The 27,984-nt window shown below is 47.6% G+C and overlaps 1 protein-coding gene across 2 annotated transcripts in view; it reads left to right on the forward strand.

Annotated features, from left to right (window-relative positions):
- Positions 1-27,984, forward strand: part of PDLIM1 (PDZ and LIM domain 1) — a 53,518-nt gene that overhangs the window by 4,202 nt on the left and 21,332 nt on the right. For both annotated transcript variants that reach the window (XM_076338585.1, XM_076338586.1), the window contains exons 2-3: positions 14,739-14,890; positions 25,014-25,098. In XM_076338585.1, coding sequence (XP_076194700.1) covers positions 14,739-14,890; positions 25,014-25,098 — 237 coding nt within the window. The remainder of the gene's footprint in view (positions 1-14,738; positions 14,891-25,013; positions 25,099-27,984) is intronic.

Below are 27,984 nucleotides of genomic sequence, written 5' to 3' on the forward strand. Positions count from 1 at the left end.
TCAGGATTTATAGCAAGTACAGAATTGGAAGATAATCAGGTATTTCCTGGGTTTGGGTTTGTTTTTTTTTAAGCATGGCCCCCTGAGCCAGTTCTATTAACTCAAAACTTGATTTAGTGATAAAACTGGACTTGATAGTCCAAAATCAGGCACGGGACCGAATGCCGTGGTGTGAAAAGACATCGGGTTTGACTTTGGTACTGGCTGATGTCCTTACCCCCGCTTTCAGCCGGTCATCCTGTTAGGAAGCAGCTGAGCAAAGGTATCCCAGAGCCACTGGTGAGAGAAAGCCCCAGTGGTACGGGACACCTTGCTAACGGGCATCTCTTGTGGGGGCTCAGCCACTCGGCGGGACAAGTGTGGCAGCGGCTGCGTGGAGACCGTCCTCCCTCTGGAGCATGCCAGGGCTCAGCTGTGTGGCACAAGTGCCTGCCTCGGGAGCCGGGCTGCAGCATCTTCTCCGGACGGAAAGAAAGAAAAATAACCTGCGGCCACGGTCCGAGCCGCGGGGAGAGCCGGGGCTGGACGGGGAGGCCTCCGCGCCCGGAGGGCTGGAATACCTCCCCCTCTGCCAAAGGAAACATGGGGCATGGCGGATGTGATAGGATTTAGGGTTGGGCTGGTTTCCTCCTGGGCCTGGGGAGCCTTGGCTGGTCCCTGCTGTGCACACCTATGACTGCAGTTCCTCAGCCGCCCGGCCCAGGTTTTGTGCCCATAACTGCAAATACGCCGGCGTTACGCTTGGCTCTTGTTCTGAGGCTGGCTTGGCAGAGGGAGCCAGCTGGGGAAAGCTGCTGGGGTTTATAGGAAGGTGAACGCGGGTTTACGTTTCCTGCACTGATGTTTTCTCTTGCACTGCCGCTCCTGGCTGCCAGGCGGGGTGGGGGCTGCGGCAGCACCAGCCCTGCCGTGCCATGCAGAGCTGCACCGTAACTAGACAGCCCATCAGTGCCTGTGGGACACTGGTCATTAGGGTCACCTGCCAAGAGCTTCTGGCTCTCCAGAAGTAGCTGGGTTGATGTTTAGAGGATGGCACGATGCCTTGTGTGCTTGCTGCTGGAGGGAGTCCTGTCTTGTCTGTCTGAGCGTGTGGGGTATGGAGAGCACAGGTTCACATCCCTAGTAATGTCCCTACAGACTTCAAAGTCAGCGTGAACCCTGGCAGCTTCTCAGGCAGCTGCTGGGGCTGGACAAGCCTGTGCTTCAAAGATACAAATTGCATGAGGACGGGAAAAGACTTTGCTGATCTACCTGACTGCTGGCGTTTGGATGAGAAGAAATCGTCCTTAATTGTAGCACGTGGAAAGCAGCAGAATTTTCTCGCAATAAAGACAGAGCGCTTTGGGGCACAGGACAGGCTTGATCTTTTCCAGCACTGTTTCCTGAGTCTGGGGGGCAGTTTTATCTTTAGAAAAACATTTAAAAGAATTAGGATACTAATCAAACACCTTCTGCCAGAGTTATGTGCGGGAGCAGTACCCTTGCCTCTCCCAGGAGCCAGAGTTGTACTTTCTGCAGTTCACCTTTTCAGACCAATTTGCCACGGGTTATGCGGTAGCTTGATGTCACCAAACTTTGGAGTACCCTTTTCTCCGTCCTCCTTCTTTGAGTCCAGCATCATTTGGTGGGCTACATCTGGCCCACCTTGTTCTTGATGAGTTCTCCAAAGAACCTAAAGAGAGAACTCCACGTTGGGAGGGGATGTACCAGCCCTAATCCTACGTGAGAGCTTTAAGCCCCAGAACTTAAACTGACAAAGGTAAATGTTGGACTTTTTGGGAGAAAGAAAGTCCTTTTTGTTCCCTGATCTGCTTGTTCCCAGGTGTCAAGTTACGTGTGGTTGCAAGCTGCCTGGTACCTTTCACACTCAAAAATCAATTTGTCCCTCAAGAGATGTATTTGGCTTGTAAAATGCTTTGGGGTTGAAGGGTGCAACATCAAAATAACTGCAGCAAATGAACTTATATTTTTTTTTTCAATATAAACAGGGAAATTGAAGGAGGCCTTAACTGCATAAACAATTGATGGTGTTCTGGACAGTGACACCGTATCTTAGATGGTGACTGATTGCTGGACATGTTGTTTTATTTAGAGGATGAAATAAACCATCAGGAAAGGCTCAGCTGATGAGCAGCTCTATGTAATGTTTTTGAGGTCTTGTAAGAAATCTTTATACTCTTTTTTTATGTGGGGCACATTGCAAAGCGAGCTGTGTGGCTGAGTGACTCCTTGAGCACCGATTGTGCATCCGTCTGAGCAAATCATCTCGCCTATGTCTTTTTACAGCGCCTTCCTGAGGTCAGCCCTCTCTGCACCATGTCTAATGCCTTTTCTGTGTTAATAATCCTCATCTGGCCATCAGAAATAGGCAGGAGCTGAAGGCAGGCAGGAGGGTGAGGGCGAGCTGGGCTGCCAGAGGGGCTCCTGCAGTGGGACCCCCACCCCTGCTGGGGCAGCCTGATGCTCAGGGGTTTCCCCAGCCAGAGGCATGTCCCCCTTCCCCTTCCTCTCTCCTGGTGATGGTGTGGCCTGGGCCAGCACAGAGCAGCTGGTGAGCTTTGGGCTGCGGCAGTGTTGGACCGTAACGGTGCAGAGAGCGGTAGCAGCTTGGGAGGAAAGTCCCGTGGAGTTGCTTGTAAGGAACCGGCCTGTCGTTCCCCCTCCCCTAAAGAGAAGGGGTGGGGAACGTGCTTGCCTGAATTTTCTCACAGCCTCTGATCTCTGCTGACCCAGCTGCATGCTTTTGCTGGGAGAAACTGTGGCTGCTTAGTATAATACTCCAGCGCAGAGGACATTACTCATGGTAAAACAGAAGTGTGGGTGGGTGGGGAGGATTAAACAATGTCAGAGATGTCTAGTTGTCACTGGTGGCCTTAGAAGTATGTTGCTGCATGTCTGTTCTGTCCAGCAAAGATGCAGCTGGGTTTTCCTTTCAAGCTCAGATAGGTGCTGTTTATCTGGATCTTTTTCTTGGCTGATGTTAATTTTCTCATTTCTTATCTCTTCATCACTCCTTGCGATGTGTGTCTAGGTGTGGAGTGATGGGTGGTGCCGGAGGCTGTAGGGTCTGTGGGAAACCGTGAAGGGCTGATGGAGCGAGCAAGTAGTGTGCCTGAATGGATGGGGGGAGAAGGCCAGAAAGAATTGAATGAATTTTAGACCCACCCATCTATCTTGACTCACACGGAGCAACGTTATGCTGCTTATGAAGCATAGAAATGCTTCCCACCCTTCCTCCCTCTCATTTGCTGTGGGCAGCAGGTTCCCTTAATATACCCATTGCTGCCTCTCGGATCCTTGCCTGCAGAAGGAAAAAAGGCACCGTATATCCCTGTCCAAAGGGACTGCAAAGCTTGTTAGGTAGGGCATATGGAGGCAATTGCGTCAAATGTAAAATGTGGTTGTGTTTGGCTAGCTCTGGGACAGACAAAAGTTTTATAAAGGGAGCCTGGGAGCTGGGTAAGCAGCCAAATATGTCTCATTCCCTCTGCTAAATGAAAGCGTTTTCTTCTCTATTGTAAAAGCACTTGCCCAAAGACTAGCTGGAGACTTGACGTGTCATAGCAGAGTCCTCTGGTGCCTGGCCGCCAGTGCAAGGGAACGATAGCAGGCAAACCACCCGGGAGACAGAAACCTGAACTTTGCAAAGTCCCGGTGGTGGTGGCAAGGTGGAGCCCAAAGGGTGCGTGCAGGGAAGGCGAGGGGGGCAAATAATTTTTCTACCGTTTTCATGATTGCAGCGCTTTATATATGTGTGTGTGCGCACATGTGCATATGTACGTAAAACTTCACTTTGTAGTATAAGAAAATACATGTATGTTTTTCTTCTATCCATACCAACCCTGAAACTGTGGGACCTCTTTAAAAGAGGGGTCCAAGCCTATAACTGGTCTAAACTCTTATCTACTACATTGAGCTTTGCATGAGTAAAGAGTGCACGATCAAGCCCACAGATTATGAGAATTACTTGTTTCTTCCATATGCTGGCAAATGTGTCTGAGCTGGTATCAGGGACCTAGTTTGATGTGTCTGGTTATAAGTATCTAGATTATTTCTGTAGTAGCCCAGATTTCTTACACAGAGATGCCAGCCAAACAGAGCATCGCGCCAGGCACACTGGTGAGCTCTGGGACCTATTTTGGCTACAGTATGAAGCAGCGCTGCTCAGCCTGTCTCAGCATTGTCTGTTTAACAGTGAAATGACCTAATGGCAAAGTGTTACACAATTGCCTGGGAGCAATCACTACAAGGTAGGGCATGGCTCTTTTCCAAAGGAAGCCCTTGGGCATGATGTTACAAGGTGTGTCAAGCTTTATTCATCTGACGATAGTGTCCTTGGAGCTGGGGGGCTCCTGGGGCCCTGTGATGCTGTTCATGTCCCCTCTGCCAGAGGCTGCTCGACCCCAGTGGGGGAAGCCCAAGCCAGTCAGGCAGCTCTTTTGAAGGAGACAAGAGGCTATGCCTTTGCACGAGACTTAATTTGTGCAAAGTTGTGTTTGCAGGATTTGTTCCTTGCAGTGTCTTTCAGCCCTCCTTGCCATCCCATGCAGAAGTGCAGCTATATCTGCTTATTATTGGGTCACCCACCTGTGCAAGGTGTGCAAGGCACTGCCTGCCGGCCCCTCGGCTCCTGCTGGTGTCTGCTCCATGCTCGGTCAAGGGGGGAGGGAAAGGAAAGAGGCTGGTGCAAAGCCTGAAGTCATCTGAGAGGAGAGCAGGAGCAAAGCAGTTTCAGGCGGTGCAACATTTACTGGATGCCTGTGAGCCTGAAAGCTTTTGTTCATTTTTGGAGTCCTTTTGGTTGGGTTGTGTAAGCTGGCTGGTAGCTGTCACTGCTCTGAGCGCCTCTGCCTGCCCCCCCAGCCACATGCCTGCTTCCCATGGACCAGGGAGGGATGTGACAAAAATAAAAGCAGGAAAAGGTCTTCCCTGTGGCAGCTCTCTGCTCCTCACTTAATAACAGAAATGCTTTTTGCTTTCCTGACTTAACTGGTAGGTGAGCAAATCTCAAAAGCAGCATTGACAGCACTGAGATAAGCCCAGACCTTACTGTGAGGGGGGGAAGGGAACGTTATTAGCAGCTATTAATCATCCTAAGAGGATGGGGGATGGATTCCCTGCAGTACCGTGCCCTTGTGCAGACACGTTTGCTATGAGCAATCCTGGCAGGGAGTACAAGCTGGATGTTGCAGGGGAGCGGTTTGTGGAAGGTTGCATTTCAGGGCAAGTTATTTCCAGAACTGAAGAAACTGGATTTTAAAACATGTTTCCTTTTGGCAAATTCACTTATCGTTTTCATTACTGTGCATCCTTGTGGCTTCCCCTTAGGGGAGAGGTTTGTACGGTACCTGAGTGGATGTAATTGCCCTTGTGCTACCAGTGGCTCTTATCTGATGGAGGAGAGCACTCAAATTTCAAATTCCTCTGAAGTGGACACAGAAGGGGAACTTGACACCGCGAGTGCTGGCAAAGCGCTGAGACGTTCCTGCGAATGCCACTCGCTCATCCTGGTGGCTCTTGGGATTTCTTCAGGAGACTTCAGTATCTCAGTGTCCCTGGCTGCTCCGGCTCAGCTGCTCCTCGTGGTACGGCATCATTTCTAGCAGCCTGCCACATGTTGTGTCAATTATCAGTCTTTAAATGCAAGCTGTACAGCTGAGCCTCCGGCAGTGTTCCAGCGGCGGTGTTAATCCAGTGTTATTCTTGACCCCTTGGCAGTCTTGTCTGATCGAAAATGAATCACGGTAATAGTGTGCTGAGCTCGGTGCCCCTCTCCTTCCTTTGGTAACAGAGGAAATAAATAAAGGCACTGAGAAACCCAGTGACTTGGTTAAGGCCCAGCGACCAGGAGAGGACCCACAACATGTCTCCTGCGGGCTCCCTCCTGTGTAACGATGTCTTCAGGGATCTGTCTCATGGTTTCTGAAGCAGCAGGTCCCGAATACGGTGGGGCTGTGGGCAACTTCCAGTGCTCATTTCTTCATGGCTGCTAGCTGTCCCTGTCACAAGGTTTACATGAATGTACTCTCAAGGCAATGGATCCAATGGAGTGGCAGCAGGCTGCACTTGGTGGTCTTGTAGGCCACCAGTCAGCTGCAGGCTGCAGCCTGGGAGGCGATGATCTTCACATTTAAAGCAGATTTTCTGTATCCATCTGGTGGCTTGTCTGGTCTTCTCATTAGCACTTCCTCTGTCAGTTTGTAGTCTGCTTACAGCATTAAAGTGGTGAGCACATAGGCAGACACTATTCGGTTGACTCATCTGAAGGTCTTTGGGTTAATGTTGAGTATCTTGGTCAACCTGGACATCTGTGATGGACATCTGTGATACACATCTGTGTCCTTCCCTTTTCTGTGGAATACTGTCCTAGTAGAGAGGTGAAAAAAGAAAGGCATGTTGTTATCTTCCTTCTGGTTAGGGAAAATATCCTACTACAGCTGTGAGGAGATGAGCTGAACAGCCTCATTTTTGGCCCAGGGAAAGCAGTGATTGCAGCTAATGTGACACCTCTAGGAGATGAACGTTTCCCTAGGGGGAATGATTTGCCATCCAATCCCACATTAGGAGGACTCTCTAAATCTTGTGAACAATATTTATTTATGTCTGACAGCTCTGCTGCGTTTGCTCAGCTGCTTTCCAGCATGCTGAAACCTAGCATGAAGGCACAGAATGAATACCAGTTGCAACGGACTCATAAACAAGGTGTGTCCCAGCTGCAAGGCATGTTTTAATCTGTACTCATGTCTGGGAGCAGTCCACCCTTCTCATTTCCTCTGCCTATTAAATAATTGATGAAAGCCCACAGTAATCACTATGCTCCTTCCGCAAAGTCATTAAAACTGCACAAAATCTTACGTAGTGCTTACAAAACCGCAAGCAAATGTAACATTCTTCACCCTCCGCCCAGGCAATAATTTTGACCCAAAGAGGTCTCTGTTGTTAAGAGGACACCTCTTCAACAGAAGTAGGGGAAAAATGAATGAGCCGTTTAGTTGATTAGCTTGAAAATCAATCAAAAAAGTTTTAGCTGGGACCTTCTTTTTTCACAGGGGGTATCATACCGGTGACATTGCTGCATAGTGTCTTCTGTCTGGGATCTCAGTGAGATTACCCCGAGCTCTTTCCCATCAGTCATTTCTCAGGCAGAGCGCAACACCTCTTTAGCAGTGCAGTGGTGTATCTGGGAAGCAAAGCACCAGGCGTGGAGAGGAAAGGGAGATGTATATGGCAGAATGTACCGAGGTGAGCTGCGGTCAGGCTGTGTCCCGGTTTCGGCTGGGATAGAGTTAATTTTCTTCCTAGTAGCTGGTACAGAGCTGTGTTTTGGATTTAGGATGAGAACAATGTTGATAACACACCGATGTTTTAGTTGTTGCTAAGCAGTGCTTACACTAGTCAAGGACTTTTCAGCTTCCCATGCTCTACCGACTGAGAAGGCTGGAGGTGCACAAGAAGCTGGGAGGGGGCACAGCCAGGACAGCTGACCCAAACTGGCCAGAGGGACATTCCACACCATGGGACGTCATGCTCAGTACATAAACTGGGGGAAAGCTGGCCGGGGGGGCTGCTGCTCGGGGACTGGCTGGGCATCAGTCGGCGGGTGGTGAGCAATTGTACTGTGCATCACTTGCTTTGTATATTCTATTATTATTATTATTATTATTATTTCAATTATTAAACTGTTCTTATCTCAACCCACGAGTTGTCTCACTTTTACTCTTCCGATTCTCTCCCCCATCCCACCGGGGTGGGGGGGAGGAGTGAACGAGCAGCTGTGTGGTGCTCAGTTGCCGGCTGAGATTAAACCACAACAGTCCTTTTTGGTGTCCAACGTGGCGCTTGAAGGGTTTGAGATAGTAACAGATTAACCAGAGTGCATTAAGGAATTTATATCTGTTAACAGTTGTGGGTCACGATATTAATTCATCTGTTCTTGATATTAGTTTATCTGATCTGCATCATGCTCTTTTTTTTTGCTGTACATGTTAGAGATTGGTGTTGGTTTTTGCAGTTTGCTGTGGTCTGCAGTGACTAGTGATGTTTTGCCTGGGAGGTTTGTTATTAAAACACGGCCTTGAGCTTAATCTGGTATTTGAACTTTGTACTGAAGCCATTACTGTACTTCGGGTACCACTTCGTGGAGACAATTAGCAATTATAGTTCTTCCTCTGAGGGTTTTTTTTATGGAGGAAATACAGAATGGCAGCATCACTACCTTCTTCTATGATGTTTTGTCCTTTGTTACAGTAACTTTTCAGTATCTTGAACATCCCTGGGTAGTTAAGATACTTCTATTGGTATTTCTTGGGAATATTGTTTCGGTTTTGTCTAATTGCTTTGTTAATAAGCAATTTAAGAATATCATCCAGAGATCTGCCCCAAGGCTGGATAGTTATGAGTGGCAGGGTGTGTGGGATAGCATGGGCAAGTACCTAGGACAGTGGGCACCCCCAGTGTTTTGGAACTTCACCCCTGAACAAGTGCAGAATCCTGAAAAATTAGTAGAATATTTGGAAAAAGTATGCTGTCACCCTGGCAACTCCAGAGAGACACAGATCACTGCAACGTGCTGGGGCCTGGCCCATGCCTACCGAGCCCTGTTCAACACCATTCAGTACCCTCAAGGGGAAGAGGTGGTCTCTGGATCTGATGACAAAACGACAGGCCCTGCGGCTACTCCGACCCTGGCAACAGGCACCCCGGCTGAACCAAAGAGCCAACCTGTGCTGGTATCAGTCGCCCCTGTTCACAAGAAGAAATCTTGGAAGTGGAAGTCGGCTCGTTTAGTAAGGGAGGAAGAAAATTCTTCTAAAAGGGAGCTGGAGGAAGAAGTGTACGAGGCAGCCTGCCCCGGAGTAGGGCTATCACGAGAACAGGAGGAGGAGAGTCGGCTGCTGCTCGGGGAGGAAGAGGAAGAACTCATAAACGAGGCGGTAACCACCCGATCTCTATCCCTGAGTGAACTGCGAGATATACAAAAAGATTTCAGCTGTCGTCCAGGTGAGCATATTGTCACCTGGCTGCTCCGATGCTGGGATAATGGGGCCAGTAGCCTGGAATTAGAGGGTAAAGAAGCCAAGCAGCTGGGATGCCCTTCTAGGGAAGGGGGCATTGACAAAACGATTGGAAAAGGGACACGAGTCCTCAGCCTTTGGAGGCGACTCCTGTCAAGTGTGAAGGAAACGTATGCCTTCAAGGAAGATGTTCTGTGTCACCCAGGGAAGTGGACCACCATGGAGAGAGGTATCCAGTATCTGAGGGCATTAGCCGTGCTGGAGGTGATTTATGGTGACCTGAACAACAAGCAGTTATCCAAAGTTCCAGATGAAGTCAAGTGCACACGACCCATGTGGCGGAAGTTTGTACGGAGCGCACCATCTTCATATGCCAACTCATTGGCAGTGATGACCTGGAAAGTCGGAGAGGGACGAACGGTGGATGAATTGGCTGGTCAATTCCGGCAATACAAAGAAAGTCTCTCTTTCTCCCTCGTCTCAGCTGTGGAGAAACTGTCCTGGAAGGTCCAGCAATTCAAAGAGGATAGGTCCTACTCCCCACCTGTACGGACCAGTATCTCGGCTATTAGGAGTCAGTGTTCTTTTGCTCAAGAGAGAGGATATAAAGCATACACACCACGGGGCACCCTGTGGTTTTACCTGCGTGACCACGGAGAGGACATGAGGAAGTGGGATGGAAAACCTAACTCAGCCCTAGGGGCACGGGTACGTGAGTTGCAAGGAAAAACAGTCACAAAAGGGGGTTCTTCCAGGAAAATTGCTGCTCCAGTTTCCAGCGGGTAGTTCCCCAGACAGAGTGGAAGGGCCGATCTTCTGATCTTAATGAAGAGACTTTTGATTCGCATTTACAGGAAAAGAGTAATGAATACTATGATCAGGACTAGAGGGGCCCTGCTTCCAGCCAGGTGGAGGAAGGGGACAACCGGGTTTACTGGACTGTGTGGGTTCGGTGGCCTGACACATCACACCCACAGGAGTATAAGGCTGTAGTAGACACCGGTGCACAGTGTACCCTAATGCCATCAAGCTATAAAGGGGCAGAACCCACCTGTATTTCTGGGGTGACAGGGGGATCCCAGCAGCTAACTGTATTGGAAGCCAAAGGAAGTCTAACTGGGAATGCGTGGCAAAAGCACCCCATTGTGACTGGCCCAGAGGCTCCGTGCATCCTTGGCATAGACTCAGGATATATACCTGAGGAGAGAGTATTTCAAGGACCCAAAAGGGTACCGGTGGGCTTTTGGTGTAGCTGCCTTGGAGACGGAAGATATTAAACAGCTGTCTACCTTGCCTGGTCTCTCAAAGGACCCTTCTGCTGTGGGGGTGCTGAAGGTTAAAGACCAATAGGTGCCAATCGCTACCACAATGGTGCAACAGCAGCAGTATCACACCAACAGAGACTCCCTGATTCCCATCCATAAGGTGATTTGTGGACCAGAGAGCCAAGGAGTGATCAGCAAGACTCGCTCACCCTTTAACAGTCCCATATGGCCAATGCGAAAGTCTAACGGAGAGTGGAGACTAACAGTAGACTATCGTGGCCTGAACGAAGTCATGCCACCGCTGAGTGCTGCCATGCCAGACGTGCTAGAACTTCAATACGAACTGGAGTCAAAGGCAGCCAAGTGGTATGCCACAACTGGTATCGCTAATGCGTTTTTCTCAATCCCTTTGGCAGCAGAGTGCAGGCCACAGTTTGCTTTCACTTGGAGGGGCGTCCAGTACACCTGGAACCAACTGCCCCAGGGGTGGAAACACAGCCCCACCATTTGCCATGGACTGATCCAGACTGCACTGGAACAGGGTGAAGCTCCGGAACACCTGCGATACATTGATGACATCATTGTGTGAAGCAACACAGCAGAAGAAGTTTTTGAAAAAGGGAAGAAAATAGTCCAAATCCTTCTGAAAGCCAGTTTTGCTATAAAACAAAGTAAAGTCAAGGGACCTGCATAGGAGATCCAGTTTCTAGGAATAAAATGGCAAGATGGACATCGTCAGATCCCAATGGATGTGATCAACAAAATAACAGCCATGTCTTTACCAACTAGCAAAAAAGAAACACAAGCTTTCTTAGGCATTGTGGGGTTTTGGAGAATGCATATTCCAAATTACAGTCTGATTGTAAGCCCTCTCTGCCAAGTGACCCAGAAGAATGATTTCAAATGAGGCCCTGAGCAATGACAAGCCTTTGAACAAATTGAACAGGAGATAGTTCATGCAGTAGCCCTGGGGCCAGTCTGGGCAGGGCAAGATGTAAAAAATGTGCTCTGCACCGCAGCCGGGAAGAATGGCCCTACCTGGAACCTCTGGCAGAAAGCACCAGGGGAGGCTCGAGGTCGACCCCTAGGGTTTTGGAGTCGGGGATACAGAGGATCTGAGGCCCGCTATACTCCAACTGAAAAAGAGATATTGGCAACATAGGAAGGGGTTTGAGCTGCTTCAGAAGTCATTGGTACTGAAGCACAGCTCCTCCTGGCACCCCGACTGCCGGTGCTAGGCTGGATGTTCAGAGGGAGGGTCCCCTGTACACATCATGCAACTGATGCTACATGGAGTAAGTGGGTTGCACTGATCACACAGTGCTCGAATAGGAAACCCCGGTCGCCCAGGAATCTTGGAAGTGATCATGGACTGGCCAGAAGCAAAGATTTCGGAATATCACCAGAGGAGGAGGTGACACGTGCTGAGGAGGCCCCGCTGTATAATGAACTACCAGAAAATGAGAAGCAATATGCCCTGTTCACTGATGGGTCCTGTCGTATTGTGGGAAAGCATCGAAGGTAGAAGGCTGCTGTGTGGAGTCCTATATGACAAGTTGCAGAAACTGCTGAAGGAGAAGGTGAATTGAGTCAGTTTGCAGAGGTGAAAGCCATCCAGCTGGCTTTCGACATTGCTGACCGAGAAAAGTGGCCAGTGCTCTCTCTCTGTACTGACTCACGGATGGTGGCAAATGCCCTGCGGGGGTGGTTGCAGCAATGGAAGCAGAGCAACTGACAGCACAGAGGCAAACCCATCTGGGCTGCCACATTGTGGCAAGATATTGCTGCCTGGGTAGAGAACCTGGTTGTAAAAGTCCATCACATAGATGGTCATGTACCCAAGAGTGGGGCCACTGAAGAACAACAAAACAACCAGCAGGTGGATCAGGCTGCTAAGACTGAAGTGGCTCAGGTGGATCTGGACTGGCAACATAAGGGTGAATTATTTATAGCTTGGTGGGCCCATGACACCTCAAGCCATCAAGGAAGAGATGCGACATACAGATGGGCTCGTGATCGAGGGGTGGACTTGACCATGGACACTATTGCACAGGTTATCCATGAATGCGAGACATGCGCTGCAATCAAGCAGGCCAAGTGGTTAAAGCCCCTCTGGTGTGGAGGACGATGCTGAAATATAAATATGTGGAGGCCTGGCAGATCGATTATATCACACTCCCACAAACCCGCCAAGGCAAGCGCCACGTGCTTACAATGGTGGAGGCAACCACTGGATGGCTGGAAACATATCCCGTGCCCCATGCCACTGCCCAGAACACTATCCTGGGCCTTGAAAAGCAATTCCTATGGCGACATGGCACCCCAGAAACAATTGAGTCAGACAATGGGACTCATTTCCAAAACCTCATAGACACCTGGGCCAAAGAGCACGGCATTGAGTGGATGTATCACATCCCCTATCATGCACCAGCCTCCGGGCAAACCGAACGATACAGTGGACTGTTAAAGACTACACTGAGAGCAATGGGTGGTGGGATGTTCAAACATTGGGATACACATTTAGCAAAGGCCACCTGGTTAGTCAACACGAGGGGATCTGCCAGTCGAGCTGGCCCTGTCCAGTCAAAACTTTTATGTACTGTAGAAGGAGATAAAGTCCCTGTAGTGCACATAAAAAATATGCTGGGGAAGACAGTCTGGGTTATTCCTGCCTCGGGCAAAGGCAAACCCATCTGTGGGATTGCTTTTGCTCAAGGACCTGGGTGCACTTGGTGGGTGATGCGGGAGGATGGGGAAGTCCCATGTGTACCTCAAGGGGATTTGATTTTGGGTGAGAATAGCCAATGATTTGAACTATATGATGTTAATTGCTACGTAATATTATATGCCATACCAATGGTATTACAATAAGAATCACCCAGATTGATGAAGAATGAACTTCGATGAAACCAAGCAAACCACAGTGATGATGGAACCAGAACTGACTTCAACATGATAAAATCCAACACCGCATACCATCTCCATCTTTCCTGCCCTGAAGGACTGTTATGACAGATGGAGCCCAAAGTCATGGACTAAATTTTATAGGGGTCGCCCATAGACTAAGGGAATGGTATCTGTGTATATAGATATCAAAAAACAGGAAAAGGGGTGGTGATTGATGGGAATGTATTGGAAAGCGTGGGACCTGGGCATGACATAGATGGTATAGAATAAGGGGTGGATACTGTCCTGGTTTCGGCTGAGATAGAGTTAATTTTCTTCCTAGTAGCTGGTACAGTGCTGTGTTTTGGATTTAGGATGAGAACAATGTTGATAACACACCGGTGTTTTAGTTGTCGCTAAGCAGTGCTTACACTAGTCAAGGACTTTTCAGCTCCCCATGCTCTACCGACTGAGAAGGCTGGAGGTGCACAAGAAGCTGGGAGGGGGCACAGCCAGGACAGCTGACCCCAACTGGCCAAAGGGACATTCCATACCATGGGACGTCATGCTCAGTACATAAACTGGGGGAAAGCTGGCCGGGGGGGCCGCTGCTCGGGGACTGGCTGGGCATCGGTTTGCGGGTGGTGAGCAATTGCATTGTGTGTGACTTGCTTTGTATATTCTATTATTATTATTATTATTTCAATTATTAAACTGTTCTTATCTCAACCCACGAGTTGTCTCACTTTTGCTCTTCCAATTCTCTCCCCCATCCCACCAGGGGGTGGAGAGTGAGCGAGTGGCTGTGTGGTGCTCAGTTGCCGGCTGAGGTTAAACCACGACAGGCTGGCAGGCTGGGGATGATGCTTCCACTTTTTCAGTAAGTATGGTCAGATTGTAATTTAAAGATGAAGTTTCTGATGCCTTTCTCCGTCCCAGTCTGCTTGTTAGATCAAGCACTGCTTTGGGATTGGTCTCACTGAAGTCAGTGAGAGTGTGTTGCAGCTGTTCCGGGGCTAAAACAGATTAAAACTAAAGAAGCAATCAAAAATCTTGAGCCCAAACCTCTCTTCCAAGGAAGAAAGCAAATGAGATCGTGATGCAGACGAAGGTGTTTGTGATTGGTGTTGACTGTATTGTAATGATTCTGATACTCTTTTCTGTCACCTCTGTTTTTAGAGGCTCAGGCTTCTTGACTGTCCTCAACACCTTCTGTTTTGGAGAGCACTTCTTCATCCAGCAAAGAACAGAGTTGCTTTCTGTACGTTCTTGCTCTCTAGCATGAAGCCAATTGCCTTGAGTGAAAATACAATTTCTGTTATTTACCTGTTGTCTCCCCCAAGTTTCTATCTGTGGATGCCAAAACAGAATTCTGCCCCTAACTCTAATACTGAGAGTATCCAAGAGGCCCAGATCCAGATAGCTTTCTGATGAGAATTTACTTTCATTAGTTTTCACCTCCTTGCTTCCAGGTACCAGCAAGAGAAGTCCTGAATGCTCCAACTCTTTTTCAAATGTCGCTATGGAAAGCTGCTCCCTGGAAAGTCCATTCATTCTTTTTGTTTTCTCTTAGGTGACTCCAGGTAGCAAAGCTGCAATAGCCAACTTGTGTATAGGAGACCAGATCATAGCCATTGATGGAGTGAACACAGATAACATGACGCACCTTGAGGCGCAGAACAAAATCAAGGGTTGCGCAGATGAACTAACTCTGACGGTCAGCAGGTACGTCGCTGAGCGAGACTGGGGATGGGGAGAGGGAGGGATGCGGGGTGGGCAGTAGCTATGTTTTGGTTTCACAGCAGACCTCTCTGGCTGGTTTGTTTAATTTGACCTCTTAGTGCTTTGTCTGGCCAGGCGCTGGATTGCAAGAGGAAATTGCATTTCAGCCTTTAATCTTAATGCTGCTTGCATTTGCTGCACTTTGACCTAATGAAAACAACTTTCCCAGTGAGAAATTGGCTGATAATTTGTGGCAGAGGCTGTCAGCCTATTCTGTGGCTCCTGACAGCAAGAAATCAAAGACAGGTCTCATGAAAACTTCACTCATAGCAGAGGAGGTATGACCAGAGATGACCTTTCTTCCTGTTGCACTAATTTAGCAGTTAAAATACATGGTTATGTGTTGTCCAAGCTATTAATTGCGTGGTTTTTGCCATACATAGACTCAGAAAGGTTGTACATTTTGGAGCCTCTCGATCAAACAGCACTGACAGTGCTAAACAGTGATGACCCAGGCTGCATCGAAGTGCCTGTCAGGCATCAGTCTCTTGTGAGTCCTGAAAAAATAAAGGAAGGCGACAGCTGAGCCACAGTCTCTGTCATCAGTGTAGAGCACGGGCTGGCTTCAGCCTTCCCACCGTCTCGAGCTGCAAAGCAATGGACAGCTTCATTCCTTTCCCCAGCCATGCTTTGTTCTTGGGCCATCTTTGTACAGAGAAGAAACGGAGCCTGGGAAGGCAGGGGTCTGCTTTGCATTGACCCATTGCTTCTTAAAAGTACTGGAGCCTATTTTTTTGGGGTGCTGGGGGTTTAGCCTTCTTCTTGGTTCGAATTGCAGCCATGGATACCAGCACTTCTTGAAGCCAGATGGTAGACACATCATGGCATTTCTAGTTGCTCTGGAGTGAGTTTTTTCCTGTGGCCGCCTTCCCCCAGAGCGATCGTACATCAGCTTCATGGCAGACACAGGGGAAGTGCTTTCAGAAGGAGTGCAAAAGCATGCCTTAAATGACACAGTAGTTCAGTTGTCCAGGGCTTTTCTGTGATAAACAGAAATCTTTTACCGTAGCTTGGATAATGCCAGGAGTTCAGCAGGCATTTCCCAGTTCAGGAAGAAGCGATGGGTCTCGGCCAAAAAAAGCCTGACAATTCATTGAGGGAATTCACAGAGGGAAGAACGTAGCACAGTGCAGGCAGTGTGAATGGGTGGTGAGCATTGCCGCAGCCTGTTGGCCCCAGAGTTTCTCATACTAGCCGCTAACTTGGCAGCCTGTAATCTTCCTGCAAAGGAGTGCTCCTCCTCTCCAAAATATCCATCTGCTTGACTTAGCAAACCAGTGCCATGTGGTTCTGGCTGGGAGAGGGGAGGGGAGGCAAGGGCTCTTTCAGCCTGCAGGCAAGCTCACTCTTACAGATCACTGAGTCTGTAAAATGTGTTTGCTAATGTTAATTAAAAAGTCGTTAACTTTATAGCTACCCCATGCACGTTTCATCGGCCTTGGGTGTGGAAGCTGCCCAGGGAGAGATTTCTAGCTTGATGTGCAGCTGTGTAAAACCATGCAGGGGCTTTGAGTTAGCACAGCCCAACTCTTTTTCAAGACCTGCTTTCAAGAGGTAGCATGAGCATGTGTCGGACGCTTCTGCTGCTGTACTGATCAATGAGTACTGCTGACAAAATGGCCAAGAGTGTCAAGACCGCAAATGAAAAGCAGTGATCTAACTACTTACCCACTTTAGGGTTTGATATTACTACCCATTGCTCTATGTAAAATCCAATTTAGATGATTCTAGGGGACTTTAAGTCTTTGGCCCTCCTCCTTCTTTGGGAGTAAAGTTCTGCTTAGGGAAGAATTGCTTACTTGTTTGGAGATTCGATAGCTGCTAGAGATGTGTTTGTATCGGGGAGTATGATTCTGCAGAGCGCTTTCTCAGAGGAGAAAGCTCTCTCTTAATGCCAAAAGACAGTTGTGTGTATCATGTGGTCTTTCCTGGTTGTACTCTGTTGAGAATATTTTATCCCTAGTGCCCAGCTGTCTCCTCCTGGGCCCCCATAACTGTGTTGTCCCAAATGCAGCTGGACTCATTGGTCAGAAATGCAGCGTAGTCTTTGCTGAGGCTGGAGCCCTTCTTTACTTTGCAGTCTAAGTCCCAAGAGCTTAAAATGGTAGATCTTGAGAGGAGGCCTTGGGGGGTGACAGAGAAGGCATTTTGTATCAGTTGGAGCCCATGCTCCATCTTCCTGTTCAACTTAGGGTAGAGGAAATGGGTGAGGAGGGCAGACTATGGGTCGGTGGTCAGCCTTCCTCTGTGAAGAAGGGAAGAGCATTGCTATCGAGGTGGAGAGGGTGGAAGGCATTTGGGAAAATGAGTGCCACGCGGCCAAGTGGTATGGCCAAACTCTGTCAGTAGGGCTTGACCTTATAGTCAGTCAGTCAGTCAGGAAGGCTGACAATGCAGTCAGGTCAGAGCTGGAAGTTTTTTCTCTGTTGAAGAGGCTCTGTAAGTAGTTGGCCGAGTATAAAAAGGAAAGTACATCATTTGCACTTCAGCACTACCAAATCTTGGGCCTGGTCTCCATGCTCTGCAGTCATAGCTCGTTAGTTGAATCGGTTGTACAAAGTAGCCGTGCTGGCAAGGACCACTGGTCTGACAGGGCAGCAGCTCCGTGGGCTGGAGCATCACACACAGCTGGTGCTGAGGATGTGCCCAGCCGCAGACGGTTTTCTGGAGCGGGAAGTCTTCCAGCCCATCTTTTCTACTCACCGTCACAGATGTGTCTTGTGAAAGCATAAATCCTTAGTGATTTTTAATTTCATATCTGATGAATTTTAAATGATTACTCATTTAAATGATTTAATGTGCAAAATGCTCTCTGACATGCATTCGGGATGGCAGCAGGGTCGTGCCAGGAGGGATTTTACAGACATGGGTCTGAGCTCACATCAGGCATTTCAGTTCCACCAAAGGGTCAACGCCGTTGTGACAGCGGGGACTTCATTTGTGACTGTGCTGTGAATGCTAAAAGTGCACGTGGGTTCAAGAGGAGGCTGGATGAATTCACAGAAGACAAATCTATAAAGGATATTCTATGCCATGGCAGTATCTCTGCTGCAGAAAGCCCTTAAGCTGCAAGCAGCTGGAGGCTGAGAGAGTGTTTTAGGGAAGTGTTGTGCCATGCTTGTCGTCTTGTGCTCTTCTGTGGACCAAAACAAACTTTCTATGTGTGTGTTTTGCATCTATGCAACCATCTTCTCTTTTAATGGTAGCTGAGCAGTTAAAATGTCTTTGTGTTTGGCTGTACTAATGATTATTTAAGAGAAGTGTAAATGTAGAGAATTGAAAGGACTTAAACACTTCTGGTAAAGGAAATGCTGTTTGCACTGTGTACTTGATTGTGAATATCAACAGCATTCCAATGTTTCCTGTTTCGGTATTTTCCTTAACGATGGTAACAGTCCAAAAATATTTCAGATGAGATTGTAGGCAGGAAATCTAGTCTAACACATGTCACTGTTAAAAATGGATCAAATTACCAGCTGAAGAAAACATGCGTGGTCTGCTTTTTCACCCAAAGGTGCAAATCTGTTAATTTCCTAGGATTTAAAACCAGCCACAAATTGCTTTCTCTGAAAATGCTTTTCTAAGTGGCACTTCGAACGTGTGAACAGAGTCGGAAAGGCCTGTTTTCTGCCTCGAAAGTGGGTGTTCAACAATGTTGGCGCATACACCGAATTCCTGCTGAACTTAGCGTGTCTAGCAGCTCACCGCTCTCTTCTGAGCCTGTGTTTGTTCATTCATTTTGCTTTTTGTTTCAGGCTAGAGAATGCTTTTAGAAAGGTATTGCCCAAGAAACCAAAGTAAAGGTTCCATTATTGCCTTCAGCAGTGTAAAATCAAGCTTAGCACCATGGTTTTGTATGGTATGCGCAGAAAGACTGACCTACAGCAGACCGTGTACTTCAGTCAACTCAAACCCACCTGGTTGCTGAGAAATTTCACAGGCAGAGTTTTGAGCCTCTCCCATTCACAGGAAAAAGGAAGTTTTGGATCTTGAGTCTTTGAGAGGAGCTGCTCTTTTTTTTTTTTCTTTTTTTTTTTTTTTTCTTCAGTTAGGGTGTGTACACTGTAACAGTGACATTCTAGGGTCGAGCAAAACCTCCCGCCAGGTTGCACCCCTTCCAAGCACACCTCTGATTTTCCATTAATGGGGTGAGCAGCAAGACGTGTCCAACAGACTGGAGAAAGCTATCTAACTTCCTTTGGAAACTTAGTGTATTTTGGGAAAGACACTTGCTCTGACAAAGAGCACTCAAAGAAGAGAAGGCTCGAGAAACAAATTCTCCTACCACAAAATTCACCTGACAGCCAAAAGATCCAGGCATCACTGATGTCACTGGTAATGCTCATGATGAATTTGCACACAGCTCTGTGTAGCTGCAGCTGCAGATACACAAAAGCAGACAAATGCGTATTGTATTGTATGTACAAAAGCAGACAAATGCTCATCGCAGCACAGGTGAAAATTGTTTCTAAAACAAATGGCTCTTTGCCTGTGGTTGTAGTCACCAAATGGGTGGTGGAGCTGTGCTCATATGCAGCCCTGAGCAACTCAAAGGTAAAGTGTGTATGTATGTGTGGGTTGCTTTTTTTTAAAAAAAAAAAAAAAAAAAAAACCACCAAAAAAGAAGTACTCCTACGGTGAGCCTGCCCTTCCGTCTATGTCTGGAGGCAGGTTGTGGATGTATATTAAGAGAATAATATTTGTGAAAAGGGATTGCAAACATGTAATCTCTTGTTCTGCTCCTACTGTCCTTTTCTTCAAATTTCAAGCTGCTTTTCTGCAGCTCTGCTGCCAGCATATAATACATTAATGCAGCTTTTTTGTTTGCAAAACAGTCTGTTACTCTACTAAAAATGATGCCAAGGAATGAAGCTATGTATTTGTTCTTTGAAAAGTGCCAGGATCAGGGAAGTCAGATCTGCTACCAGCACACGTGAAATGCATTGTCAGAAAGGATCATGTGTAGATGCTTATGAAGACGAAGAGAGCATGTGTGCGGTCATCTGCATTTTATTCGGTAGGTTCAGCTGCACTCTTGCTTGCTCCACGTGCTCCCAGTACTCAGCCGTGGGGACTAGTTGCACAAAGCCACAATAGGCTCGAATTCATGTTCTAGGAAGTCGATGGAATCCGTTGACTCATTTAGGTTTGCTTTTTGCTTCCCTGCCAACAAGAGTTTTCCAGCTCTGTCATCTTACTAATAATTCTTTTGGCCCTGGGAAAAGCCTGATGCTCTGCGTGCAGCTATATAAGGGCATGCAGACTGCCTGGCCCTCCGCGGCAGCTTACAACTCTCCATGGCTGGTGTGGTGCTCCCCAGCCCTCCTGGGTGCATGCCAGAAGCTTTAACTAATGATTGGCACGTTCAAAGTCATTTTGGCAAGTCAAGCCTGGCATTTGTCACGTTTTTACAGCCCCTCTGGCGAGGCAGAAGTAGTTAGCTCTGTAGCTGGCTGGTCTGAGCAGTCAGGTGCGTTTTACCCTTCGTAACTCTGCAGTGAAACTGCTTGTGATGCACCTCTGTTGCTTCTTCTGTGTAGCCAGAGTTGCTCTTTTGGTTTTAGCGGTTGTGTGAAGAGACACCTGAAATGCAAGGAGCAGAGGGCCACGTGTGAAGAAATGACTTTGGGGCCTTCCGTCTCGAGGAAGTTGTGACTAACATTGCTGTTTGAATTGGCAATAGGCTGCATGCAGCCCAAGTATAGTTTTGCTTGCCAAAGTGAGTATGTCCACTAATGGATGGCTGCTAGGAGTGACTGCTCGTGTTTAAATCCAAGGGCATGTACTTTGCAGCTGTTGTAGCTAAAAGGCTGATTAAAAGGTGCCTTCCTGTAGCCTGAAAGCTCTTGTAGTTAGTCTCTAAACATTATTAAAATGCCTGTCTAAAACTCTGGGGAGGGTTGAACGAGGAATTCTTTAGGTCTTTCCTCATTTTTCAGCTAGCAAACTCTGCATTGCACAAGGAACTTTTCTATCTTTACAGGTTTAGTTGCTAATTTGGTATCTTAGTCGTGTCCATCCCAGTGTTTGAAATGGGAATGTAAAAGTGCCTCTCTCCTTTACACAACTTATTTACGCAGTTCCTGGCACACAGAATTAGACCCTCATTTTCCAGCTCTGAATTTTCCCTTGAAGCTATGGCCCAGCTCTGCACGCAAAGCATTGATAGCAAAATCTAGGCTCTTGTAATGTTTATATTACACCATGTTCAAGCCAAGCTTCTTGAAAAATGTTGTATTTCATAAATACCTCACCAGATTCCTGCCTCGACTTGCATGCAGTTTCCTTCCTCCCCTTCCTACCAGTCCCTCCCCATCCAAACTAGCAACAGAGAAATTACTTTCTAATCTTGGGTCTTGGTTTCTGCCTGGATGAAACAGCAAATGCATGGCTCATTCCCTGGCCCTGTCTTGGTTGCTCTCTCTCCTGTAGTAGGGAAACAGCTTGGAAATGTAAACTGCAAATGTGAGAAGTTTGTATATCCACGTGCCTCCAATTAATTTGCCTGGCACTTGTTCCCAGGCTTGTTTCAGTGTCATGGTTTTGTCTTCTCTTTCTGCACTGTTTGAGTGTTGCTCTCTGCTGGAGTCTCATTTGGAAGGATACGCATTAGAAACCATATTCTAAAATAAATATCAATTTAAGCAGGAGTCTGTGAGATCCTATGGGGATGCCAAAGCCTGCTGGCTTTCACTGAAGACAGGGTGCAATTCCCCAGCAGACTGTCGGACACCTAGCCCTGCCACCGAGGCAGGTCTGGCAGCCCTGCTAGCGTGGCCGCACTCTGTGGCAGGGGTACAGCCTCGCTGAGGGGAGCGTGGACGTGATTTTGTGGCTGGCGATCCTCTCCTCTCCCCCAAATTTGGAAAAAATCCTCCAGAAAGCCACTACAGTCCTACCTGTAGCAGCCTGCTGTGAACTGAAGGCATCGTTGGGTTTGAGCTATCTACTCTGACGCCTGTTCCCTGCTTCATATAAATAAGATACAAACATGATGAGTCTAACCAATCCACCCTACTGTCTGTGCCTTGTGCCCACACTTCCCAGCCTTTCAGAAACTAAGTCCTGGGTCAGCAGTGGGGCATAAGGTGAACTTTTAGGTGCTATTTTTCTTTCTCCTGCCACACTTCAGTAAAAGTGCAGGCAGTGACACCAGGAGCAGAGCCAGGAAACCCTTGCTGAGAGCTGGGACCCTAGCAGTCCTACCGATGACCCGCAGACCGTGGGCTCCACAGGTGGTGTGGTGGGATGGGGCACGCTCCTTGAGAGCCCTGCTAGGCAAAGCCAGGGAGAGCAAAGCTGCCGCCTCTTTGCGGCTTTGCTGGGGCCATAAATGGGCTGTTGAGAGTGGCTGAAGGGCTCAGCTGCAGCTGTTGTGAAGACAAAGGGAAGCTTTATCCTCCCAGCCTTAGAGGGACAACCACGCGGGCTATTTAACCTTTCTGTTTGGATAACTTTTAAACTGGATTGAAAGTAAAGCCTGGAGTGACCTTGCTGCTTCCATTTATATCCAGTGACAGATCAGAATGGCAGCAGGCTGGGAAACAAACTTGTGCTTTTTGCCTTGCTAATAAATAAGGGAGAAAAATCTGGTCAAAAAACCCCCATTGGTTGCAGCAGTTGGCCATAGCTGCCTCCCTCTATGCTGAAAACCAACGTGCTGTGTCACCTCAAATGCATTGAGTGAGGGGCAGCGGGACAAAAGCGAGTGCCCGAGGCGGGGGGAGGTTTCTGTTCTGTGTTCGTATATTGGCCTGCTCTAAGCTTAAATTTGCAGTCTGAATAAGGCCTTTTGGGGCTTCTGAAATCTGATGATATTAAGCTGCTGCAAACGAAAATTTTACCTCAAAAGTACTTAGATCACTGCTAGTGAGAATTGGCACGGGGATGCCTCATGCGAGCAATCAGCTGCTGAACTGTTCTTTCACCTCCAGCTGATGTCCACTTGCTTACAGCCTGGCTGGCAGGGTATTTGATTTCCATATACTTTGCTGTGTCCCCTGTTTTTCCAGAGGAGGCGAAACTTGGTCGCACATGATCTCCAAACACTTTCAAGGAATAAGGTTTTGCATTGGTTAATGGGCTGCTCCCCTCTGCAAACACAGTCTTCAAGTGCAAAATACAACCATCCTAGAGATGGCTGTGACTTTGTCAGGCTTGATAGCCATAATCTGGGTAAAATCGCTGGTTCCTCAGGCACCTTAAAGCACGGGTTGCCAGAAGCAAGGAGGGAATGGTTGTTTTATACTCACCTGGGGTATGTTGTGCATCCAGTAACAGCAGCTGTTGAGACAAGATAACGATCAGATTGGCATAGATCTGATCCCATGCAGCTGTTAGATTCATATCTGTTAGTCTGTGTGTGCCCCAGCTCGCCAAACACCAGGATTTGGGTGACGTAGGTTGTCGGGTATCAGCACTGCAGGTGAGCCCGCAGGGTGCAATAGGCTGGAGTCAAAGGTTTGCTGTACCTGAATGCTTGTAAAGGATGATATCTGGTGTGACCTGCATCTTTGTACTTCCCTGTGAAAGGAGGTACAGCACAGCAGGCTTCAGGTTTCTTCCGTGTAAAGTCCAGAGTGCAATAGATGCAATGGCAGGTCAATAAAACTTATCCTCTTCCCTGAGTGAGAATGCTGCCTCCTGTCTCCTCCCACTGAGCTACCCTCTGGATGTAAGTCTTAAAATACTATTTGTGCAGCAAATGTCTGGGATATACATGTGCATCGCAGTTAAGTTTGGGCTGTTTAAAAAATGTCCTGATATTGGAGGGCTTTCAGAGGAATGGTCTAGACCAGACTGAATTTATCGTGGGTAGCTCTACACCCTGTTTCTCCATCCTTGTCAGTTTTATAAGCCTTTTCTGTTTAAAGTCTCTTTCCAGTTATCCAGTTAATTCTCAGTGGAAGCATTCCTGTTTTGCTAACTAAGTACTTAAATTGTAGCTGGCCCTGGGACCCACAAATATCTGGGAAGTACATCTATCTGCAGTTGCAGATTCTACAAAGGGCTCCTGTCAAAACAGGACATGGTTTTCAAAACTCATCCTAAGAGTTTATCAGCCATCTGGTTGCCGCATTATGCAATGTTTAGCATTGAACAACGGTTTTCATTCAGCAGTACTGCAGTCGCTCGTTCCCTACTGTTAAAAAGTTTGGGAAAAGTGGCATTGTTTAGTCCATCTGAGATGCTAACTACTGTCTGTACTTCTGAGAAATGGAGGTAGCATGTTTCCCATAAAGTATCTCAAGCAAACCTCAGCACTCCACTTCTTTCTCACCACTTGTTTGTCTGTTGTTCTTTGGGACACACAGCAAAACTCCAGAATGATGATGGTGAAAGTGGTTGGTTTTGTCACAGATCTTGACTTGTGTTTCAGGCTGCTGTGAGTAATTGGGTCAGACCACAGACCAGCAAAGGTTACGCAGACTTTCTCTTGGACACATTATGTCATCTCAGTTCTTAGTCCCACTGCAGACTTGGACCCATTTTTTTCTCATAATTCCCAAAAGCCTCTGTTTGTTCAGCATGGATACCACTGTATAAATAAGAAGAAAATTCCGAAGACCCAAAACAAAAAATATTTCTAGCTTAGGCAAGGCAGCACAAGTTCAAGAACAACATGTTCTCTGTATAGTCAATACAGACAAGAATCGTTCCTCTTCCTGGCTACCCATAAAAGCTGACACACGCAGTAATCTGAATTGTCCCACTTATTGAAGGATCTGCATCTAAGGGATATCTGCAGCTTCTGCTGTTTGGGTGACCCCCAACCCTACTGCCTGGGTTGGAGCCCACGCTTGTTGTGTCGCCAGTGGAGTCCCAAAGGATAAGCCAGGACAGTCACTCCTGAGATACTGTCTTTCTCCAAGGACCTCATCCAACATAACTAAGTCATCCAAGTCATGTGCCTAAAATGAGGCTGTCTAGATTCCTTCTGATGTGGATAGTGCTATATACAAAAGACTGGGGAAATGTTTTCAGCTAATGAACTTCAAGACTTTTAATAACAGTAATGATGCTCAGTGATGAAAGTAGATTAATATTAAAAATCTGTGTGTTGCAGAACAGAGTCAAAAGTCTGGTCACCACTTGTAAATGAGGAGGGAAAGACGCACCCTTATAAGATGAATCTGGCCTCTCAGCCACAGGTAAGTAATGGAGTATCTGCATGCTCTTGTTCCCGCTTACTCCTGTTTGACTTCGGAGCAGTTTCTGGCCTGATCCTCCAAGGAGCTGAGCGTGTGTCACTCCGTTGGTCGCACTGGGGATAGCGTGTGCCCCATACCTCCTAGAAATCACACGGCCCTCAGAAACCTTCAGAGACAGACTCCCTCCCTCGTGGTCAGAAGCCTGCTGCTGTGGAGAGCTAGTCGGATACCTTGCCAAGGGTAAGCTGCTTGAATCAGAGGCGTTGTCTCCTGCCATCTGCATGCTCGCACCTACCATAGGGCAAAGAAGGCACTGTAGAGGTGTGGCTCAATAAATCATTGATACCGTTGCTGAGCCTGTTGATTTTCATAGATAAGAGGGTAGGAAAATTATTCATTCTTAGTGTTTTCTGTTGTTTTTTTTGTTTTGTTTTGTTTTTTCCTCTTACTAGCAGGTTCTTACTAGCAGTCTAGCTGTGAAGAAAGTGGAAGAGAAATACACCAGCCTTTTAGATTTTTATCTGTGGGGCAGATCTTGTAGCCTCTGTCTAGGAGGTTGGTTTTGTTGTTGCCTTTTGGCAGCCTTGCTTCATTGGTCTGCTGCCTCTGTCAAGGAAATGTAGCAGTAACAGTGACCTGTGCAAGGACATTGCCTTGGCTACGTTTAGAGCATTGCACTGCACGAATCTGTGATAACTGCACTAAAATCAATGGCATTTCTCTGGATTTCCACTGGGGCAGTGACATGGATTCTGGCCCTAGCACACATCCCGTGCGAGTCTTTCTGGCAAAATAAGTCGAGATAAAACTAGTTTGACTCTGCAATTAATTAAGTGCTAATATGTCTGTTTGGGTTGGAAAGGACCTGAACCTAAAGTAGTACATGTGCAGCAACACCCTGCCCAGACCTTGGCCTGGGATCTGTCCATGCTCCCTCTCATGCCAAGCTGCTGTGTGTTGCTTGGCTCGAGAATGCGATGCGGCATTCTCCAGGTATGTCATAACTCAGCCAAGGCACAGCGTGAGACTGAGCCATTTGGACTTGGGTTGGGCTGGGGCCGTGCAGTGGCACCTGCCTGTGACACTGTTGAGCTGAGATCTGGTCTATGACTTCTGCTGCCCAAGCTCTGGAGATGTGCTGCTGCAAACCTTGCGATTTAGGGGCTATCTCTTGCCAAGGGAGTGGGGCAGAGTCTGCACTGAGGCTTTGCTGCAAGGCTGCAGAGGGCTATTGTTTCATTCAGCAGGAGACCTGATCCTGGAGTCCAAGTCCCTAACCCAGCCATTAACCAGAATTTAGCTAAATGCCCCAGAATTAAACATAGGGCACTACACATGCCAGGCAGGAGTTTAACGTAGCTCAGTAAGCTTAGTTAATCGCAGCAAGAAATCTGTGGCTGCAGCCCCCCTGTCACTAGCTGCACCACCACACTTTTCCCCCCAGTCCAGCGTGGGTCAGTGAATAGATATCCACTGCCGGTCAAGTACTAAACATAGGCTATTTTAATTAACGATGCCACCTCTTACTTAAACTCATTTGCTCTGGCAGTTTTAACCCTCATCAATGGCTCTCCTTTAATGAGCTGCATTGCTGGAGCGTTTGCATGTAAGTCAGCCCTGGACTGTTTCAGGGAGCCTCCTGCAACTCAGTAAGAAACATGGGTGAGAGGGACTAACCTTAACTCTAGTCTTTGACTTACAAGTCATGTCCTGCTTTCTGAAATCCAAGTAAAGGGCATCACGAAGGTCAGACTGTGCAGGATTCAGCAATAATTCTGGCAGTGGAGCACATCCCCTTCTAAACCCTAACCTTAGTCCTAATCCTGGTTCTGGCTCTGCCCATTATATAGGTATCCTGATGCTGCCAGTTTGTAAGTGTGGCACTTACTGAATTTATTGATACCAACCTGTAACTGACTTCAGCAGGAGAACTTGGTGAGAAACTGACGGTGGAGAGATTCCTGTTACAAACCTTATCTCTGAGCAGCGACCCTTGTCTTAATCTTGCACTGGGAACTAACTGTTGCCTGAAAATTAGGCTTTGACCCCTTGTGATGGCTGATACTAGAAGAGTTTTATTTTCTGGTGTAAAAGGAACATTCAAGCTCTCACAGAAGTCTTGCCTTTCTTCTTCCCTTCCTTAAAATGGAGCCAATTAAGTCATTTGCAGTGGCCTATGTGAGTGGTGCTTGCTGTTTTTCAGAGCATGGGGCTTTTCTTTAAAGGGCTTTGCCTGCTGCGTATTCAAGCAGAGGAATTTAGCAGCGTGAGGGAAGTTGTATGTCTCATGCCTCCAAACCACAAGCTCCCATTCACCCTTCCTGCTTAACAGTGCCTGAACATCCTAGTCTGCTGTGCCAAGTTAAAGTGTCATGAACACCATCAAGTTTTAAGGTTTGTGGGTTTTTTTTAAGTACACACCTGTTTCCTTTTTCAGTAGCTGACTGCAGCAAGTGAGGTTTGTGGCGAGGTCTGTCTGCTTGGAGCATGATGTCAGCGGAGCATGTTGACTCCTGCCAGGGCCATGGCAAGCATCGGCCAAGTTACTCTGGGGCTGTGTCTCTGCAGCATCACCAGAGATTTCAGCCAGGCCTGCTGCAAATCAGCAGCAGCAGAGTGCAGAAGATGCTGTGCATATATATACTAGCATGGCAAACTGCTATGATTTTTACCACGAAGATGCTGATCTCATTTTTCCAACAGGATTGGGAGAAGTTGTGAGTAGAGCCCAATCTTCGAAGGCAGCGCTGTCCGAGCTGTTCAGGTTTTTTTAACTCTCTCGCCAGTGAAAACAATATATTTGCTTTCCTTGGCAACAGTCTCGCGCAGAACGCTTATTAATTCACTTACCAAAGAAAACAGGACATACTGAGTCCAAGTGGTTCA

Source organism: Aptenodytes patagonicus, chromosome 5 (assembly GCF_965638725.1).
Source record: "Aptenodytes patagonicus chromosome 5, bAptPat1.pri.cur, whole genome shotgun sequence".
NCBI lineage: Eukaryota > Metazoa > Chordata > Aves > Sphenisciformes > Spheniscidae > Aptenodytes > Aptenodytes patagonicus.